The sequence below is a fragment of the Pelmatolapia mariae genome, linkage group LG15 (genome assembly GCF_036321145.2).
Source record: "Pelmatolapia mariae isolate MD_Pm_ZW linkage group LG15, Pm_UMD_F_2, whole genome shotgun sequence".
Classification (NCBI taxonomy): Eukaryota; Metazoa; Chordata; class Actinopteri; order Cichliformes; family Cichlidae; genus Pelmatolapia; species Pelmatolapia mariae.
Genome location: NC_086240.1, coordinates 10,276,139 through 10,297,304, shown reverse-complemented (window position 1 = coordinate 10,297,304; position 21,166 = coordinate 10,276,139). Strand labels below are relative to the sequence as shown.

The window sequence follows — 21,166 nt, the reverse complement described above, 5'->3', positions numbered from 1 at the left end:
GGGATCTGCTCATTAAACTGGGAGCCACTATCATGTGTTCGGTGGATGGATTGACAGTTACACTTCCGGGAGGAAAACAGTTCCTGTGCCTGGGGACACATTCAAAGAACCAGTATTTGCTACAAGACTGTGAACAATCGACAGCTGATATATACTGGGGTCGGTTGGTGGACGAAGGCATTCTGAGACAATACCAGCAGTGGAAACCTTGGATTATGGCCTTGGCTGTCTATTCTCCTTCAAGAGATCCATACCATGTCACCCTCTATTATGATAGGGACGATGATGAAATCTATAGGGACCATTTCCAGTCTGAACTTGAAGGTCAGACTTGGAATGTGTGCTCTCAGAACATCTATGTCGGTCCTGAAGGCGTCGCGGCAGCTGTAAAATTAACCGAAGAACAACGGCCTTGGTTCAACATGGGACCTGATTCAGTGCCCCACATCACATTGGCGGTCCATGAGGGTCATCAGGCGAAGGAGGCGGGAACGATGGTCAGGAGAGCGCTGGATGAAGCCTGTTGGCAAGCCACTCAGATTCCAGATGTTTGGTATTCGCCAAAATGTAAAATTTACCGTATCACTTGCCTGTCAAAGGACGTAGTGATATTGGAGCATGACCAAATCTCAAGAATCCATGGAAGAGAGAGAATAGACCATGCTGATGCAGTGGCCGCACTTGCGACTCTTCCTGACACTTTGTGGTCAGCAGGATCCACAGATGTGGGCCTGGCAACTTGCTCGCCTGTTTTGTTCCAACTGAAGTCTGATGCACCAATCTGGAAACCGCAGTACAGACACAAACGAGAAGCTGAGGAGGGAATTGCAGAAACCATTGAAGGGCTATTGAAAGTAGGAGTGCTTGAGCCCTCACATTCCTACTGGAACACTCCCATTTTGCCGGTAGAAAAGCATGGGACAGGAAAGTACCGGATGGCACATGATTTAAGAGCTGTAAATGCCATTCTACGTACTGACACTGTGCCTGTTCCAAATCCTTACACAGCACTAACAGCACTAACACCAGAGCAAAAGTGGTTCACGTGCATTGATCTAGCTAATGCATTTTTCTGTCTCCCACTGCATGAGTCTCTTAGGGACATTTTCTCATTCACATACAGGGGGCAACAGTACAGATACACACGGTTACCACAAGGGTTTGCATTGTCACCTGGGATTTTCAACCAAGTGTTGAAAGAGGCTCTCTCACCGTGTCACCTACCAGAGGGGTGCACACTGGTGCAGTATGTTGATGATTTATTAATCGCGGCTCCGTCAGCTTCGGCATGTATGGCAGCCTCACTCACCATACTGAAGAGACTCGCTGAGTGCGGGTTCAAGGTGAGTAAAGAAAAGTTGCAGTTGGTCCGACCAGAGGTAACATTTCTGGGCCGTGTCATTGCTCACAAATCAGTGGGGTTGCTCAACACACACCGGGATCAGATTCTAACACATCCAAAACCGCGCACGGTGAAGGAACTGCTCTCATTCTTAGGCTTAACGGGATACAGCCGGCAGTACATACCAAATTACGCAGGTAAAACAGCTCCTTTGAGGGATTTGGCAAAAATGGTGGGTGTCCGTAACCTTAAGGCTGAACTGCCATGGACATCGGCCACTGAGTCGGCTTTCATCACATTGAAACAAGACCTGTCGAGATCGGCTGATCTTGCCATCCCTAACTATGATGAACCCTTCTATCTTGATGTTTCAGAAACACACGGGATAGTTAATGGGGTGTTGTTTCAGAAAAAGAGGGGAGGAAGAGATGTACTTATGTACGTCAGCATCAGACTGAATCCATTGGAGACAAGGCACCCTGTATGCACACAGCATGCAATTGGGGTGGCAAAAATCATACAAAAGACAGCACACATAGTGAGGGAGCACCCATTGAAAGTGCTGACCACACACAGTGTAGTGGCATATGTTAACTCACAAACCTTCACTATGACACCATTGACACAGCAGAGAGTGAGCAAAGTCTTAGACGCTCCAAATCTGACATTCACACATGAGGGAATCAACATGGCAGATTTAATGGGGTCAGGAGAGCCGCACGACTGCGCAAAGAGAGCTGAAGTTGAAGAGAAAATCAGAGAAGACTTGAAGGCGGAACCTATTTTCGGAGCTGAAGACTGGTTCACCGATGGATGTTGTTACAGAGATGAGGAAGGACTGAAAGCAGGTTATGCGGTAGTTTGCAGAAATGGGACCGAATTTGAAGTGAAAGAGTCCAGAAGACTTGAAGGGCAGCAGTCCGCTCAGAGAGCAGAAGTAATTGCTTTAAGCCGAGCCCTGAGACTTTCCAAAGGGAAAAGAGTCAACATTTACACAGATTCAGCTTATGCCTTTGGAGCAGCTCATGTGGAGCTAGCCCAATGGAGAAGAGCAGGATTCAGGACAGCAGACAATGCACCAATCTGCCACAAGAAGGAAATGGAGGAACTTGAACAGGCTTTGGAGGATCCGGAAGAGGTGAGTATTATAAAATGTAAAGGTCACTCTTCTGGGACTGGCATGGTGGCCAGGGGGAATGAAGAAGCCGATCGAGCCGCAAAGGAGGCTGCAGGATATAAAGGACCAAGGCAGATGGTGCAAATAAGTGTGGAAGAAGAAGCAGGAGTCAACATGTTGGAGGAGGCCAGGAAGGCCCAAGAGGAGGCGGCCCCAGAGGAGAAGGGGGTGTGGAAGAGCCGAGGAGCATGGGAAGAAGGAGGTCTTTGGCGAGGACCCGACGGACGACCTGTGCTGACTGCAAACCTGGCAAAACAGAAGATCGCCGAAGCCCATGGGCACGGTCATGTGGGTGTGGCCCAGATGGAGAGACACCTGTGCCATTGGTGGGACCCATTTTTGAATGTGGTGGGGTTGTTATTGACCAAATACTTATTTGCCACCCTGATTTACGAATAAATTCTTTACAAATCCTACCATGTGTATTCATGGATTTTTTTTTCACATTCTGTCTCTCACAGTTGACGTGTACCTCTGGTGCAAATTACTGACCTCTGTCATCATCTTAGGTGGGGGCACTTGCACAATCGGTGGCTGACTAAATACTTTTTTGCCCCACTGTATATTGGTTATGGGTTGTTGTCTCATCCCTCTGGCCAGACGAGTGCTGATGGATTTGGAGCCAGTTGGTTTAACTGGTCCTGGGTCTATGATGCCATTGCGAGAGGTGGCTAACTGGTCTGAGGAGTGAGACAATCATGATGAGTGTTGGCCTTCTTCAAAGGCCAAAGAGGAGGAGTGTGGAGATAAAATTGTTTTTTCTGTTACTATTCATAACCAGCATATATATGACTGTGCATCATTTATCATTATCATTTCATTAAAGCATTAATTGAATCTGTTGATGTTATATTACAGTTTGTATTACAGGTGTGAGAATAATTGCATAATAATCTTTCATTGCGGGTTAAACTGTATTCATGTTACCTATATATATTCATATCTGCTTACAATACAACACATCAGATATTATGAAATCAAAGCATAGAGATCTGTGTGTCTATGTGAGTCTGACTTTAGTAGAAGGTGAACTGAGGACACAAAAACACTCAACGTGGGCCTGCACATACACACACTGTATCTAGACTTGTTTTGTTCAAAAGTACAGACAAAAGTACAGGACTGTTGAGCAGACAGTTCAGACAGGAGAATTTTTATCATAACAGTTGCGGGCGAAGCGGGAATAACATATAGCGAATTTAGATTTTTTTTTTTCAAATGAACCTTTTTCTGATATGTTTTAGGGAACAAAGCCCAAAAGGCTTTAGTAAATTGTTACTAAACTGAGAGGAGAAAATGATCACCTCTTCACTGTCGTGAAGAATTTCGCCACTGTAGCATGGAAGTATAAGAATAAATCAATTTACACATCATATTCATATGAGTACGGTGTTATTAAGCCTCATGATGTACAGAACCTGTGATGTCCAGACGGTATTCCTCTGGTGTTCTGCTGTGAAAATTTTTGGATTTAGGGATTAACATAATTGCCACGGTTTTCTCTCATCTTATTTTTTGCGTGTGATCAGGACAATTCTGGAGAAGATGGGTAAAATCACCTGGCCAGAAAGAAGTGGGATAACTTAAAGAAAAAATACAAAGTATGTATGTGTGTTATCAAGAAGATAATTCCTTCGATTAGGCCTCATGTACTAATTTTCTCTCTCCCTGAAGACACTCCAGGTCCAAGCGCAGCAGTGGGTGACGAAAACAACAGTGATGAGGAAGAGAGTCAGCCACCCATAACAGGGAGAAAGAGGAAAAGAGACAGGGATGATGAGCTGCTAGACCTCATCAGAGAGGATATGAGGCAGCAAAGAGAGGCTGAGGAGAGGAGAGCAGGGAGAGGACGGAAAGACTGTTTTCAATACTTCAATGATTAGTTCCAAAATGAGTTATTCATTAAGAAATGTATTGTATGGATGTATGGATATATTTGTTACATTGTTATATGTGTTGTGTTTGTTTAAAAGTTTTATGTTATAAATAAATTGATTAAAACAAACAGTAATTGTCACTGAACTCATTTTATTTACCGGTATTTGTAACATGTATGACCATAACGCTAACTTTGAACAGATTTAAATGGATATTTATTTGATAGTAATAAAGTGAATAACAATAACAATAAAACAATAATAATACATTAATAATAATCAGGCCTGGGATCCTCCTGGTTACAAACACGGTCCAGGACTGGGACACTCAGGTGAATCCTGTTGGGTCTGGTTAAGGAAAAGGTGGCGAACAACATAAACAGTTTTAGTAGAAAGGTATGATTTAATTTATTTTAAGAGATCCAAGCATTATTCTGATTATTAAGCTTAAGTAAAATATACTAATTCACTGTAAAAAGACTTAAATTTAATACACTTCATCTGTGTAACTGAGCTTTGTTGTGAACTGAAAAACAACCCTGGACCCTGCCTGTAACCCTGGAAGTTACAGGATCAAATGAAAAATAGAAAATAAACAGAAATATAAAATGTTCTTCTATAAGTTTCAAAGACATTTAGTTTAGATATTTTAGATATAACAGTAAATGTGTACAAATGAACAGCAATAATTCAGTCAGTGAATTTATCCATAAAACTAGCTAAGTAATTCCTAAATGTATGTAGATTAAAGAAAATTAATTTACCTGGACATGATTCTCTCTCATGAGCCTAAGGTACAAAACATGCCGGCGACAATGATAAAGTTTTTCTGGCTCCTCCAGAATTAAAAATGTACAAAGAAAAGAGAGTGACATTTCTGGGTCCATTTTGAAATTGTCGCGCTGTGGCGCTAGCGACCAGAAAAACGCGGAAGTAAGGGCGGACTTGAACGAAGGCAAGAAGACTGTCCAATTTCACAGCCGCTCACTTCCTGCCTACCAGGCCTTCGAAGGATCTGCCCTGTATGGACCAAGTAGGTCGGGTCCTTCGAAGCATTCTACCCCTGAATTTGGTATCCAGCGACCGCACGCTTCGTAGTGCGCATTTGGAGACCGATTACGTCACAGCGACGCGACAAAGGGTGTCCCAATTCGAAGTGTACTCCAAATGCGGTCGACAAATGTGCCGTTCATTCCCCAAATTTGAAGTGTGGTCCGGTGTAGACTTCGTGGTCCCATATATCCCACAATTCATAGCGCGGCGGAGGGTGTGGATGTTTTGTTCGGAAAAAAACAGCGGCCGAAGAGTAAACTTTCAAAAGTAAGTACTAAATATTATGTCACTTATTTATGTGCGAATGTTTAATAATGAAGAACATTAAAACATGACTGTTGGCCACATGCCAGCAAAGTTATGTGACATTAGCGATGTTTGTACTTTCAGCGTCAACTTGGTTTTAAAGCCTTTACTGTAAAATATACGCCGTTCAACAGTCGATCTTAATCTTACAGAGAATGTGATGATTTCATGGATAATTAAAGTCCACAAACACAACAAGCTGAAAGTCAGTGATGCTGCTCGGTTTGCAGTCCTGAATATCACGGCACAAGCAGCATTCAGTGCACTGTTAATGTTAGCTATTGTGGAGTTTAGATAAATATTTTGCTGCTACTATTCATAATCATCATCATTACCATCCATCCATCCATCCATCCATCCATCCATCCATTCGCTTCCGCTTATCCTTTTCAGGGTTGCGGGGGGCGCTGGAGCCTATCCCAGCTTTCATAGGGCGAGAGGCGGGGTACACCCTGGACAGGTCGCCAGTCTGTCGCAGGGCTAACACACAGGGACAGACGCACTCACATTCACACCTAGTGGCAATTTGTATTATCCAATGAACCTATCCCCACAAGCTGCATGTCTTTGGACGGTGGGAGGAAGCCGGATTACCCGGAGAGAACCCACGCAAACAAGGGGAGAACATGCAAACTCCACACAGAAAGACCCCGGCCTGATGGTGGAATTGAACTCAGGACCTTCTTGCTGTGCGGCAACAGTGCTAACCACCGTGCCACCGTGCTGCCCATTGCATTAATTATCATTTCATCAAAGCATTTATTGAAGCAGTTGGCCTTATGTTAAAACTTGTATTACAGGTGCAGCTATAATTATTGTATACACATATTGCATTTCATGAAGAGTTGAAGCTCAGTCTTTGAGCTATGGAAAGAACACGCTTTCAAAACACATACAGTATATCAGGTTATCCATTAGTATTTCTTATATTCATTTATATCCTTTTTATTAAGCTTTGAGTAGTGGCATTTTGGTGAAGCATTTATTCAATAGATTATATATGTTCTTAGTTAAGATTACTACACATATCACAGAGAGCTTCTGTCTGGCAAAAGGGCAGAAGCGTCAACGGGCGGAGTGAGGCTGAGTGGATGCTGAGGTCATGACACACTTGCACACACAAACAGTAGATAGACTCATGTTTAGGTAAAAGTTCAAATATTCAAATAATAGTTTGCAAAACCTTGTAACTGTAAGATTATGTTTGCAAAAGAGACAGTTTGTTTTAGGGGAAAAGCAGAGTTAGAAGATTACCAGGAAGGACCTGGCCTCGGGAAGAAGAAGATGTCCTTTTAAATGTGTCAAAAGTCGTCAACAGAACATTTGTTGTTTTTGGAACTTATGCATGTATTGTATCTGTTTGACGCATGAGGGGGCGTCATAAACAGTACCCTGATGTTATAAAACAACTGCTTGTGTATTATCGGGCGGAGATTGATGCTGATGGTGCAGTGTTCATCTCCGCATGCGTGTGTTCGTTAAAATCATTGTTTGACCGACTCTCCTGGACCAATTGTTATTTTTGTACTTTCCCTCAATATTTGAACCTGCTTTTAACCGTTCTCTGCGGCCTGTTGGAGCGGGGGGGCCAGGAGGAGGAGTTGGCTGTCCGACTGGGGTCTGGAATGTGGGGCCTCCCTGCTGCTGCGGAGTCGGGGCGGTCTGCTTCTCCCCACCGCAGGGAAAAGGGTAACACCACCTGGGCCTGGGTGCAGTTCCCCCCTCCAGGGGCAAAGGTACCTAGACCCGGTTCTTAGAGTACGCTTGGGGAGTGTGATTGTGTGTACAGTGTCTCTTTATGTCTGTCTCCACGTTGGGTGAGTGTGGAGTAATTGCTTATGAGAGCATGAGGGTGGGAATGGATGTTTGTATCTGTGTGTGCCTGTATGTCTGTGTCCATATGTCAGGTTGGGTATCAGACGCCACCTCTCTGGGGACATCTCAGGCCCTCCAAGGTATGGAGGCCAATCTCCCCCCACCACCTCCCCTGCCAGTGGCACAGCTGGCTGCCGGCGGAGCTCCCGGGCACGTCACTGCAACCCCCCCTGGCTTCTGCTCCGCGGCTGCTGAGTGACCCCTCATCTGGGACTCTCCTCAGCTCTTTCTGGGATAGTGGCGCGGCTGCCCCTCTGTTGGTCTTCCTTGGTCTCTTGTGTTCTGGGGGCCTCTGGATGTCTGGAGTTTTGATCTCCTCCATACCTGCTTCATGCCCTGGAGGACGGGGCTGTGGCCCCCCACACCCTCTAGCAGATCATTACATGAAGGAACCTTTTAAAAACAAGCGTGCTCATGCTCACAGGTGTACACACGGGTGCTCACACACACAAACTACACCCTTTTTGGCTCCTACCTCAAAGCACACTGTGCGCTGTCGATATTACTTGCTGCACAATAATGTTTAATATTTAGTATTTACTGTTATATTCACATATATCATCGTGATGTTGTTTATTGTATTGCTCTCGTTTTCTTCTGCTTGTTTTCTTTTTTCTTTCTCAACAGGTGATCCAGGTGATCGATATATGTATTTTTTGTCTGCTTATTCTGTTGGTTTTTGTTTTTTGCCCTTTTTTCCCAGGGCAAAAAACTCAGCTGTTTTTCTTTCCCTCTTTCTTTCTCCCCTTTTCTTTCTCCCAGTAAAGTCTGTCCCGTATTCAGCAAGTGAAAATAAAATAAACAATAAAAAGTGAATCAAATGGACCATTACGGCAAGGCTGGGATGGTAAATTTGGTAAAGTAAATCCGTTGGGCATCTTTCTTCGCTTTTAGACAATAATTCTGATGACAAAAGAGCCAAACGGGACAGGCAAAAAAATAAATAAATAAAGTGGTTAGCCTACTCAATGTAAATTCGAACAACATTAAGCTACTCACGCAGAGAAGAACGGCTGCTTCTGCCATCATCATCCGTCATCATTTCTGCTTCACTGGCAGGGCTAGGGGCCAGGACTCCCCTCAACGGGTTCTTGGGGGATGTTGCTAACTCCGGGTCTGCTAACAGGCACCACACCCGCAGTAGGTACGGTGCATTTCTCGGCTTTAAAAAAAAAAACGCTATGCGTCGCCAGGTGTTTCATCAGATTTGAGGAGTTACCTCCTTTGCACAGTATCACAGTATCAGCTTAAAGCACTTGTTGCAGGCTGCTGAGTTTGCATCTTTTGCTGTGAAGTAGGGCTGCCACGATTAGTCGACTAGTCACGATTACGTCGACTATCAAAATCGTCGAAGACTGATTTAATAGTCGATGCATCGTTTGAAGCTTTGTAAGATCCCAAAAGACGCAGGAATAAGTAGTAGGATTCAAGAGTGTAATAACGGACTGAAACAGAAGATGGCAGCACTGCATACACAAGGATGCCAGCTGCCGTTAAACCCCGAAGAAGAAGAAGTAGCTCTGTCCCAGAATTCATAGCGCAGCCCAGCTCAGTTTCCAACAATGGCGGAAGCTAGCTAGTTTTAATATTACTCTTATTATTCTTTCTGAGTCACAAAATAAACGTTTAACATATTTTCAGGCGAGAATGTAGCTGTGTAAACCTCAAATATCTGCCCATTTTATCAAGACACCACATATTTTCAAAAGCGCTCAGACGTTTTCGGAGAGGTGTGTTAGCCACTAGCTCGATAGCTAGCCGGGGGCAAGGCTCACTAGAGCTGCTGAGAACACCGGACTCCCGGCAAATCGTTTTCAAACCCACCGCCGTCTTTCGCTACTCAGGTTAAACATACATAAGTCACTTAGATAATGTAAAAATGTTATTTTTTGACTTTTTTTGTATTTTATTTGTTCCTGAGTAAATCGGTTTGGCTGATATTAAAGTTATAGTTTTCACACAGCTGAATAAACGTCAAGCAGACAACTGGTTATCAGAAGTGTGAGATGCTCGAGAATATACAACGGTGTCCCGTTATATTTTAGACAGCAAGGAGTTTATTAAACTTCCCCGAAACAATCTGCAAATTTCATTAACATTTAATAAACTATCATCTTGTCTTTAATTTTAGTTAGCACATACCTTAAACACTTAAATCTGGAATCTAATGATAGTTATATAAGAGCAGATGCATGCTGGTGCAATAAGCTGTATGTTTTACATCCAATGCATGCATGATCTGATTAGTCGACTAATCGCAAAAATAATCGGTGACTAGTCGACTATCAAAATAATCGTTTGTGGCAGCCCTACTGTGAAGTACAGCCAGACTTTTGACCGCTTCGCCTTGGGCATTTTTAATCTGTAGCGTAGCTCTGCTCTAAAAGAACGTACGTACCTGGGCCCGCCTACTATCCTCGGAAACGTAAAATGATTGGCTAGAATCTGAAGTGTATCACATCTCAGGAAAAAAAAGCAACGAAATAAAGCACCGAAATAAAGCACCGAAATGTGCGCTGCTTTTCGGTCTGGTTACTACCGTTTATGTCAGAACCGGTGCGATACCGGTACCCATCCCTAGCCATATGTAGTCCGCGAACTGCGCGTACTACGAACCGTGCGGTCTCTGGATTGGGACACAGCCATTATTTTCATTCTAGTCAGCTGTTTCCTCATGTGTTTCCACTTGCCCCTGATCACCTCCCAAAAACAATAGTTTTTGTTAATATCCAACGGTGTTATAGACTCACAATACTTGAAATGTGCCGTTCCCTTGTATTCTTATTCCTATTTATTCTATTTATCCCTTTTGTAAAATCTGTATTTATATATGTGTATTAGGGCTGGGCGATATTGCCTAAAATCCATATCATGAAGCATGCACAGTAACGATATATTTCGTGATATATTCTTTACTGATGTATACCGTATTTTCCGCACTATAAATCTAACATCCAGGCATCCATGAAAACAGAATTTATTAAATTGAACTACAAATTAAATTTCTTTTAGCAATTATTGTTTTCTTTTAATGTCACAATTCCAACACTCCTCCTTTATCCAGGCTTGGATAAAAAGCTGCAAAACATTATCGGGCAGCTGGTGTTCATAGCAAGCCTCACCAGACAAAAGTGACCCGAAATAGGCACTCTGGCAGTTGTGTTTTTATGTGTGTGTTAAGTAGTTTTAAACCTTGTGATCCACAAAAAGTAACAGTAAAAGAAGGTTTTTTAACAATAACATTGTTAACAAACTACATTAACAATCGAAATGGACAAAAAGAGACAAAAAGATGATGTGCCAAAAAGCTGCAAAACATTATCGGGCAGCTGGTGTTCATAGCAAGCCTCACCAGACAGTTTCAGTCCATATCGGATGTACAATATGGAGTTAACACTAGATTTACTAACCCTGCGCAAATTTGCATAAATCCCCAGGACCTAAAACCACCTAGAATTACTGACTTTTTTATTTTCTGGCGCAAGTCCCAAGGTGTTATTCACCCCTGCTGAGATTTTCAAAGGTCGTCAGCTCGATTCTCCTCCTGCTTTTGTTGTGCAAACCACCCATTATAATTATCTTTATTATTTTTATTTATCTTTATTTACAGTGGGTGATAAACAAAAGCCAGGATGGTGAGGACAGAACTAAAAAAATAACCTGAAATGGGACAGCTAGCAAAACAAACCTGAAATCATGCAGGGAAAAACACGGGATGACACGTAGTGGTAACACAGGGTATGATGACCAGGAAAACGCAGCCAGACTGACAATGAGCAAAGGCAAAACAACACTATGAATACACACAGAGGGAAACAAGGAATAGCCAACAAGAGGGAGACACAGCTGAACCTAATTGGGCAAGATGAGACAAGGGACACAGACCTTCAAAGTAGAACAGGAAATCCATAGACTGAACTTACAGACACAGACTCAGAGACACAAAACAGAGGGAGTACAGAGTGACATGAGGAGTGCTGTGCTGAGTCTATACAATAAAGGAATGGTGTGGAAGGTTGCAGTGTACGGACACAAACACTGTGTGGTTACAACCTAAACCTCCCACTGTCTATAAAGCAATGATGACATCAGGGGTGGCTGTAGCTCAGGCGGTAGAGCTGATTGGAAGGTTGGTGGTTCGATTCCTGGCTTCCTCTAGTCTGCATGCCAAATATACTGTGAATGTTACTTAGAAAAGTGTGCTTGTGCGAATGGGTGTGAATGCACAAGTTGTGTGAAGCGCTTTGAGTGCTCAGAAGAGTAGAAAAGCGCTATATAAGAATGAGTCCATTTACCATTACATCATGACGTTTGGTTGCCAGGAAGTTAGCTCGGGGATGTAAACAGCAGCCAGAAACACAGCAGTGAATTCCATCAGCAAAAAATAGGGACGACATTTCAGCAGCAACAACTAAACATTGAACAATCAGCTCTGTGATTAATGAGGACATGAAGTCAGACATTCATCATTAGGAGCAGCAGCAGGAATGAGTGAGTCCATGTGCTGCTGTGACATCAGCGTTAGCTCTCAGATTGGACACATGTTCAGTCCAGATGTCAGCAGTGTCTTCTCACTCAGTTTGTCCCACTGTTGGCAGTAAGAGAGCACAGCTGGTTCACCTCTGAGCCGTCACTCTGAACCACAGCTCTGTCACTCATCAGTACATCACACTTTAATCACACTAAACCAGAGTCTTCCTCAGCACCTTCATCCTCACTCACCATGTTTATGCCACTAAACTCTGTGTTTGTAGTCAGAGGAGAAGCTCAGACAGTGACTGCTCTGGATATTTGTCTCTGTTTGTAACATCAGAGTTCACTTCACTACAAAGAAGCTCTTCATAGATTCTTATTTCTGTCTAACAGCAGCCTCTGAATGACCAACAACAGCAGCAGCAGATTTAAAATACTGCCTTCTAATGACACAACACAGGTACTACATGTAGATGTGAGTCTACAGCACACAGCGTACGACTACCAATGCAGGATCATGCTAAGTGCACACACACATTTACTGATCAACACAAATATCATTTTATCTGAGAAACTCAAACTAATGAGAGGCGTTTAGTACTGTGTATATCTGAAGAACTAAACTACTAATCTACACTAATTAATGATGTAAATGATCACATCTGGACTCACCGAGCCTTTCTGCAGTTCCTCACAGCTGGAATCAGTCTCTGTCGTCCCCACTCTGATGTGTTGTACTTCCTCAGGTCCAACTCATCCAGAACCTCCTCTGACATCTGCAGCATGAAGGCCAGAGCTGAACAGTGGATCACAGAAAGTCTCTCTGATCTGTTCTCTGACGTCAGGAACTCTTGGATATCCTGATGTACTGAGAGGTCGTTCATCTCCATCAAACAGTGGAAGATGTTGATGCTTCTCTCAGGAGAGATGCCATCACTGTTCATCTCCTTCAGGTTTTTGATGATACTCTGGATGGTTTCTGGACTGATCTCTGTCTGACCCAGCAGACCTCCTAAGAGTCTCTGGTTGGACTCCAGACAGAGGCCATGAAGGAAGCGAACAAACAGGTCCAGGTGGCCATTTTGACTCTGAAGGGATTTCTTCATGGGTCTGTTCAGGAAGTCGTCCAGAGATGATTCCCAAAAAGTTTGTCCTAGGAAGCTCTTCAGCACCTCAGCCTTCCTGTTGGTGTGACAGTGGAACATGTAGACTGCAGCCAGAAACTCCTGAATGCTCAGATGAACAAAGCAGTAGACTGGTTTCTGGAAGATCACACACTCTCTTTTGAAGATCTCTGTACAAACTCCTGAGTACACCGAGGCCTCTGTCACATCCAGACCACACTGCTCCAGGTCTTCTTGGTAGAACATGATGTTTCCTTTCTCCAGATGTTCAAACGCCAGCCTCCCCAGCTTCAGAAGAACTTCCCTGTCAGCCTCCGTCAGCTCCTGTGGACTCGTCTCATGTCCCTCGTGGTACTTGTTCTTCTTCCTCTTTGTCTGAACCAGCAGGAAGTGTGAGTACATGTCAGTCAGGGTCTTGGGCAGCTCTCCTCTCTGCTCTGTAGTCAACATGTGCTCCAGAACTGTAGCAGTGATCCAGCAGAAGACTGGGATTCTACACATGATGTGGAGGCTCCTGGATGTCTTCATGTGGGAGATGATTCTGCTGGACAGCTCTTCATCACTGAATCTCCTCCTGAAGTACTCCTCCTTCTGGGCGTCAGTGAAGCCTCGTACTTCTGTTAGCCTGTCGACACATGCAGGAGGGATCTGATTGGCTGCTGCAGGTCGGGAAGTTATCCAGACGAGAGCCGAGGGAAGCAGATTCCCCTGGATGAGGTTTGTCAGCAGCTGGCTGACTGATGACTTCTGTGTGACATCAGACAGCAGCTTCCTGTTGGTGAAATCCAATGAAAGTCTGCTTTCATCCAGGCCGTCAAAGATGAACAAAAGCTGAGAGACAGCCAGCTTCTCTGCTGTGACCTTCTGTAATGTTGGATGGAAAACATGGAGCAGCTCCAGAAGACTGTACTGCTCATCTCTGATCAGGTTCAGCTCCCTGAATGAAAGCAGAACCACCACACTGACATGTTGGTTCTCCAAGCCCTCTGCCCAGTCCAGAGTGAACTTCTGCACTGAGAAGGTTTTTCCAACACCAGCCACGCCGTTGGTCAGAACCACTCTGATGGGTCTCTGTTGGTCAGGGAAGGCTTTAAAGATGTCCTGGCACCTGATTGGAGCGTCATGGAGGGCGTCCATCTTGGAAGCTGTCTCCAGCTGCCTCACCTCATGTTGGGTATGAACCTCTTCACTCTGTCCCTCTGTGATGTAGAGCTCAGTGTAGATCCTGTTGAGGAGGGTTCTACTTCCTGTTTCATCACTTCCTTCAGTCACACGTTCACATCTCCTCCTCAGACTGATCTTATGTTCATCTAAAACCTCCTGCAGACCAACATCTGCTGAAAGAAACAGAAAGAAAACTCTTCAATATATGAACAACAACAAGAAGTCCAGTTTTCAGAAATGAGTCCATCAGCAGACAGATGTTCAGTCTTACTTTGTACACAGCTGCTCTGACTGGCTGTCTGCAGTCCAGCTCTGCTTCTGGATCTTTCTCCACACTGGGGACAGGAGGAGTCTCCTGATGAAGCAGACTGGTCCCAGTATGAGGAGATGCACTGTCTGCAGAACCAGAATCATATCCAAAGTGAGCAGGTTCCCCTCCAGCATCAACTCTAAGCAGCTAAAACATGAATGAATGTAAAAAGTGTCCCAGCTGTCAGTCAGACTGTACTCTGTGCCACATTACAGATGTGGTTTCTGACATCTGCTCCAGCTGCAGGATCAAACACACACCAGTCCACATCTTTGCTGTTGCTGCTTCTTTATTATTGAACATGTAGTTCTTGTCCCAGCTGAACATTAGTTATGCAGCCTTTAGCGTTAGCATTGTTAGCATATCTGAAAGAGAAAAGATTGTCAGAAACTGTTGAGAGGGGCCGACACAGGAGAAGTTATTACAATCAACCCACCGCTGACTCAGTAAGAGTCAGGGCGAATCCTCTCCCACTCAGTCTTAGGGGAATCCACACTGCACACAGGTCCTAATGTCACATCACACGATAATTACCATGAAGGAGGAGAGGTAGGAAAGACTAAGGAAAGGAAACAATCAAAGGGAACACTAACAGATCACCTTCTGTAGTGTCTCTGGGTTCACCTGGTGACCAGCCTCTATGTCCACACTGGCTCAAGTGTGTAAATAAGCAGACTTTTCTCTGTATGCAGCAGCTGTGAGATAAAGGCTCCAGGACATCTACATGGAGACTAAACATTTCAGAGTATCTCCTAAGTTCAGGCTCAGGAGTGAAGCTTCACTACAATCATGTTCACAGCTTTGGTCTCTGCTGATCAAACTACATCTCTTAGATTAGAACTACAGACTTCTAAATGTTATTTTAGGAAACTTATTGTCACAGTACAACATGACACATTGTTTCCATGTTTGTCAAATGGTTTTTTCATGACTTTCAGCAGAAAATATAGGAAGAAAATTCATTGCAGTATTCTCCATCTATAAGATCAAAGAAATATGGGAAACATTACTAACAGAATCTGCCACAACGACTTTGTGCAGCAACTCTAAACATTTCTGTAGCTGCTGATTGTTCAGGTCAGGTTCACTTAGTTTGAAGCTTCTAAAACATTTTCTTACTTTTCTTTGACGTTATTTGGAACAACGTCTTGTTTGCTTTGTGTCTGTCTTGCTTTCTCCTGACACTTACTTCATATACACAATATCCTCGTGAGAACCAGCCTATTCATTTTTGTCCTCTGTAAAGGACATTTGTTTTCGGTCTAAATCTTTTGAGTTATTCGAGCTACCCTACTAACTCCTGATGTGCTAGACAGAGGACATCCTGGGCTGACCACTGACTTGTCATGTAAACTAGAAACCAGGTCACATGATCCACATCCGGGATCACTGAAACCTGATCTCACTTGCTGACAACAACACAAAAGCAATAAATGGACAGAACATTGGGAACAGCTCTGATTGTGATACAGTCAGCTCACTACAAACTCCGACCTTAGTATGAATTAAAGCTCTTTTATGGTCACTCAGACACTTTAGGATCACATGATGTTCACACATGATATCTGTGGCTGTCATAGTTTAGCTCCGCTAAAACAGCAATAAGGATCATTATTAGGTCATCTAGATTATTATATAAATAACAATAACTTAAAGCAAAAATTGGGAAACGTAAAGTCCGAAGTCTTTATATTAAGGGCAATCAGTCAAAAAATATTGTTTTCTCTGGGTCTAAACAGAGCGCGTTGTGTGTGACGTCTTCTTTTGCACATGTGGGCCGCTTTGAGCGTTCACACTAGAGCGCGTTTGCTGTCGCATTTTATTTGTAGTGTGAACAAGCAGACAAAAAAAATCGGAATTGAGCATTAAGACCTGCAGTGTGAACGTAGCCTAATACCTGCAGGACACCGGCCCTCGAGGCCTGGAGTTCAACACCCCTGCCCTAAACAAACTGAATCTGTGCACTAAAGTGTGGGTCTGTTAGGTTGTGTTGTGGTGATTCTCGGGTTGGGGAATGGATGTTGACACAGGAATACAAAATAACACCAATGGAAGATGGACAAGAAAAGGTCAAAGGTCATCAGGTGCTCAGTTTAGAAAACAGAGAAAAGAACAAATGTAAGCAGGTGTGTGGTTGGATAATGGCAGCTGTTATGTATCCTGAAACAGGACAACATTCATTAGTAGGAAAACTTCTGTTTACATTTGTTAGCCACTTGGCTGTGATAGTAAACAGCAGACAGACGACAGACACTGATGTGGTTCATTGAATCTTTTGGACTGTGTTAAGTACAATATTAATTAGCCATTAATTGGAAGAAGAGCTGTATTGTTTCCTTGTCTCCTATTCAACTTAAAACGTCGAACTAATATATGATATTGACTCATTAGATGTAGATGTAGAGTAAGATATTTCAAGCCTTTATTTGCAATATTTTTGATGAGGCAAGCAGGAATCCTGCTTGTGCTGTGATATTCAGGACTGCAAACCGAGCAGCATCACTGACCAGCTCATTCCTTTGGGATTCCTTTGGGTGGCGCTGTCACTTGGTGTTTCGCTCGCTCTGCGGTAGAGTATCACTTCCTGTTCCTGCTCAAACACAGTGGTGTTTCTGAGTAGCTTTTCTACTTAGCAATTTAATTGAAATCTTTTGATACATCCCTTTTTCATAGTATAATCTTAACGTGCTTCATCTGAATCACCCTTTCTGTGTGCTCACTACCTAATTTATAGCCAAAGTATTCACTCACTGTCTCTTTACTGTTTCGCTAGCTTAGCTTAGCTCGTAGCTGACTCGTTAGCACCATGGCTACTTCACCTGTCCCTGTTGCACTTTCCTGCTCATTGTGTCAGATGTTTAGTTACTCCTCGGCCTCCTTTAGCAGTAATGATACCTGTAACAAATGTAGCATATTTGCAGCTCTGGAGGCCAGGATTACTGAATTGGAGACTCGGCTTCGCACCCTTCATTCACCCGTAGCTAGTCAGGCCCCTGTAGCTGGTGCAGCCGAAGATAGCGTAGGCCCCGCTAGCTGTTCCCCGGCAGACCCCAAGCAGCTGGGGAACGAGGGCGGTTGGGTGACGGTGAGGAGGAAGCATAGTCTTAAACTGAAGCCCCAGGTACACCACCAACCTGTTCATGTGTCTAACCGTTTTTCCCCACTCGGCGACACACCCGCCGGGGGTCAAACTCTGGTAATTGGTGATTCTGTTCTCAGACATGTGAAGCTAGAGACACCGGCAACCATAGTCAATTGCCTTCCAGGGGCCAGAGCAGGCGACATTGAGGGAAATTTAAAACTGCTGGCTAAGGGTAAACGTAAATACAGTAAGATCATAATTCACGTCGGCAGTAATGACACCCGGTTACGCCAATCGGAGGTCACTAAAATCAATATTGAATCGGTGTGCAACTTTGCCAAAACAATGTCGGACTCTGTAGTTTTCTCTGGTCCCCTCCCCAATCAGACCAGGAGTGACATGTTTAGCCGCATGTTCTCCTTAAATTGCTGGCTGTCTGAGTGGTGTCCAAGAAACGATGTGGGCTTCATAGATAATTGGCAAACCTTCTGGAGGAAACCTGGTCTTGTTAGGAGAGACGGCATCCATCCCACTTTGGATGGAGCAGCTCTCATTTCTAGAAATATGGACCAATTTATTAAACCCCCCAAAATATGACTATCCAGAGTTGGGACCAGGAAGCAGAGTTGCAGTCTTACACGCCTCTCTGCAGCTTCTCTCCTCCCGCTACCCCCCCAAAAAACCATCTCCATTGAGACTGTGTCAGCTCCCAAACAGACAAAAAACAAACCAAAAACCAGCAATAAAAAACTTAAACATAAAAAATCAAAAAGAAAGAACAATACAGAATCCACATCTGAACCAAAGAGTAAAACAGTGAAATGTGGATTATTAAATATTAGGTCTCTCTCCTCCAAGTCTCTGTTAGTACATGACTTAATAATTGACCAACAAATCGATTTACTCTGCCTTACAGAAACCTGGTTGCAGCAGGATGATTATGTTAGTTTAAATGAATCAACACCCCCGAATCATTCTAACTACCAGAAACCTCGAAGCACAGGCCGAGGGGGCGGTGTGGCAGCAATTTTTCACACCAGTCTATTAATTAACGAAAGACCAAGACAGACTTTTAATTCATTTGAAAGCCTGATGCTTAGCCTTGTCCAACCCAGCTGTAAAACTCAGAAACCAGTCTTACTTGTTATCATCTATCGTCCACCTGGGCCTTACACAGAGTTTCTCTCTGATTTCTCAGACTTTTTATCTGATTTAGTGCTCAACTCAGATAAAATAATTATTGTGGGTGATTTTAACATCCATGTAGATGCTAAAAATGACAGCCTCAAAATTGCATTTAATCTGTTATTAGACTCAATTGGCTTCTCTCAAAATGTAAAAGAACCCACCCACCACTTTAATCACACTCTAGATCTTGTTTTAACATATGGCATAGAAACTGAACATTTAACAGTGTTTCCTGAAAACCCTCTGCTGTCTGATCATTTCCTGATAACATTTACATTTACAATAATTGATTACACAGCAGTGGAGAGTAGACTTTATCAAACTAGATGTCTTTCTGATAGTGCTGTAACTAAGTTTAAGAATATAATCCACCCACTGTTATCATCTTCAATGCCCTGTACCAACATAGAGCAGGGCAGCTATCTGAACGCTACTCCAACAGAGGTCGATTATCTTGTTAATAATTTTACCTCCTCACTACGTACGACTCTGGATACTGTAGCTCCAGTGAAAACTAAGGTCTCAAATCAGAAGTACCTGACTCCGTGGTATAATTCTCAAACACGTAGCCTAAAGCAGATAACTCGTAAGCTGGAGAGGAAATGGCGTGTCACAAATTTAGAGGATCATCATTTAGCCTGGAGAAATAGTTTGCTGCTTTATAAGAAAGCCCTCCGCAAAGCCAGAACATCTTACTATTCGTCACTGATTGAAGAAAATAAGAACAACCCCAGGTTTCTCTTCAGCACTGTAGCCAGGCTGACAAAAAGTCAGAGCTCTACTGAGCCAACAATCCCTTTAACGTTAACTAGTAATGACTTCATGAACTTCTTCAGAAATAAAATTTTTATCATTAGAGAAAAAATTACCAATAATCATCCCACAGATGTAATATCGTCTACAGCTACTTTTAGTACCATTGATGTTAAGTTAGACTCTTTTTCTCCAATCGATCTTTCTGAGTTAACTTCAATAATTACTTCCTCCAAACCATCAACGTGTCTTTTAGACCCCATTCCTACAAAACTGCTCAAAGAAGTCCTGCCATTAATTAATTCTTCAATCTTAAATATGATCAATCTATCTCTAATAATTGGCTATGTACCACAGGCCTTCAAGGTGGCTGTAGTTAAACCCTTACTTAAAAAGCAATCTCTAGACCCAGCTGTCTTAGCTAATTATAGGCCAATCTCCAACCTTCCTTTCATATCAAAAATCCTTGAAAGAGTAGTTGTCAAACAGCTAACAGATCATCTGCAGAGGAATGGCTTATTTGAAGAGTTTCAGTCAGGTTTCAGAGCTCATCACAGCACAGAAACAGCTTTAGTGAAGGTTACAAATGATCTTCTTATGGCCTCTGACAGTGGACTCATCTCTGTGCTTGTCCTGCTAGACCTCAGTGCAGCGTTTGATACTGTCGACCATAATATCCTATTAGAGCGATTAGAACATGCTGTAGGTATTACAGGTACTGCACTGCAGTGGTTTGTATCATATCTATCTAATAGACTCCAATTTGTTCAAGTAAATGGAGAGTCTTCTTCACATGCTGAGGTTAATTATGGAGTTCCACAGGGTTCAGTGCTAGGACCAATTCTATTTACATTATACATGCTTCCCCTAGGTAGCATCATTAGAAGACATAGCATAAATTTTCACTGCTATGCAGATGATACGCAGCTCTATCTATCCATGAAGCCAGGTAACACACACCAATTAGTTAAACTGCAGGAATGTCTTAAAGACATAAAGACCTGGATGGCCGCTAACTTCCTGCTTCTTAATTCAGATAAAACTGAGGTTATTGTACTCGGCCCTGAAAATCTTAGAAATATGGTATCTAAGCAGATCCTTACTCTGGATGGCATTACCTTGGCCTCCAGTAATGCTGTGAGGAACCTTGGAGTCATTTTTGACCAGGACATGTCCTTCAAGGCACATATTAAACAAATATGTAAGACTGCTTTCTTCCATTTGCGCAACATCTCTAAAATTAGAAATATCCTGTCTCAGAGTGATGCTGAAAAACTAGTTCATGCCTTCATTACTTCCAGGCTGGACTACTGTAACTCATTATTATCAGGATGTCCTAAAAACTCCCTGAAAAGTCTTCAGTTAATCCAAAATGCTGCAGCAAGAGTACTGACAGGGACTAGAAAGAGAGAGCATATTTCTCCTGTTTTGGCTTCCCTTCA

General features: G+C 43.2%; 1 protein-coding gene across 5 annotated transcripts in view; it reads right to left on the bottom strand.

The window, feature by feature from the left end:
* The window catches only part of LOC134643110 (protein NLRC3-like), a 48,377-nt gene that overhangs the window by 15,078 nt on the left and 12,133 nt on the right, over nucleotides 1-21,166 (bottom strand). For 4 of the 5 annotated variants that reach the window (XM_063495339.2, XM_063495343.2, XM_063495342.2 and 1 more), the window contains 2 exons: nucleotides 14,663-14,787; nucleotides 12,776-14,564 (listed from right to left, as the gene is read on the bottom strand). In XM_063495339.2, coding sequence (XP_063351409.1) covers nucleotides 12,776-14,564; nucleotides 14,663-14,787 — 1,914 coding nt within the window. The remainder of the gene's footprint in view (nucleotides 1-12,775; nucleotides 14,565-14,662; nucleotides 14,788-21,166) is intronic. The other variant, XM_063495341.2, reaches the window with a different exon arrangement.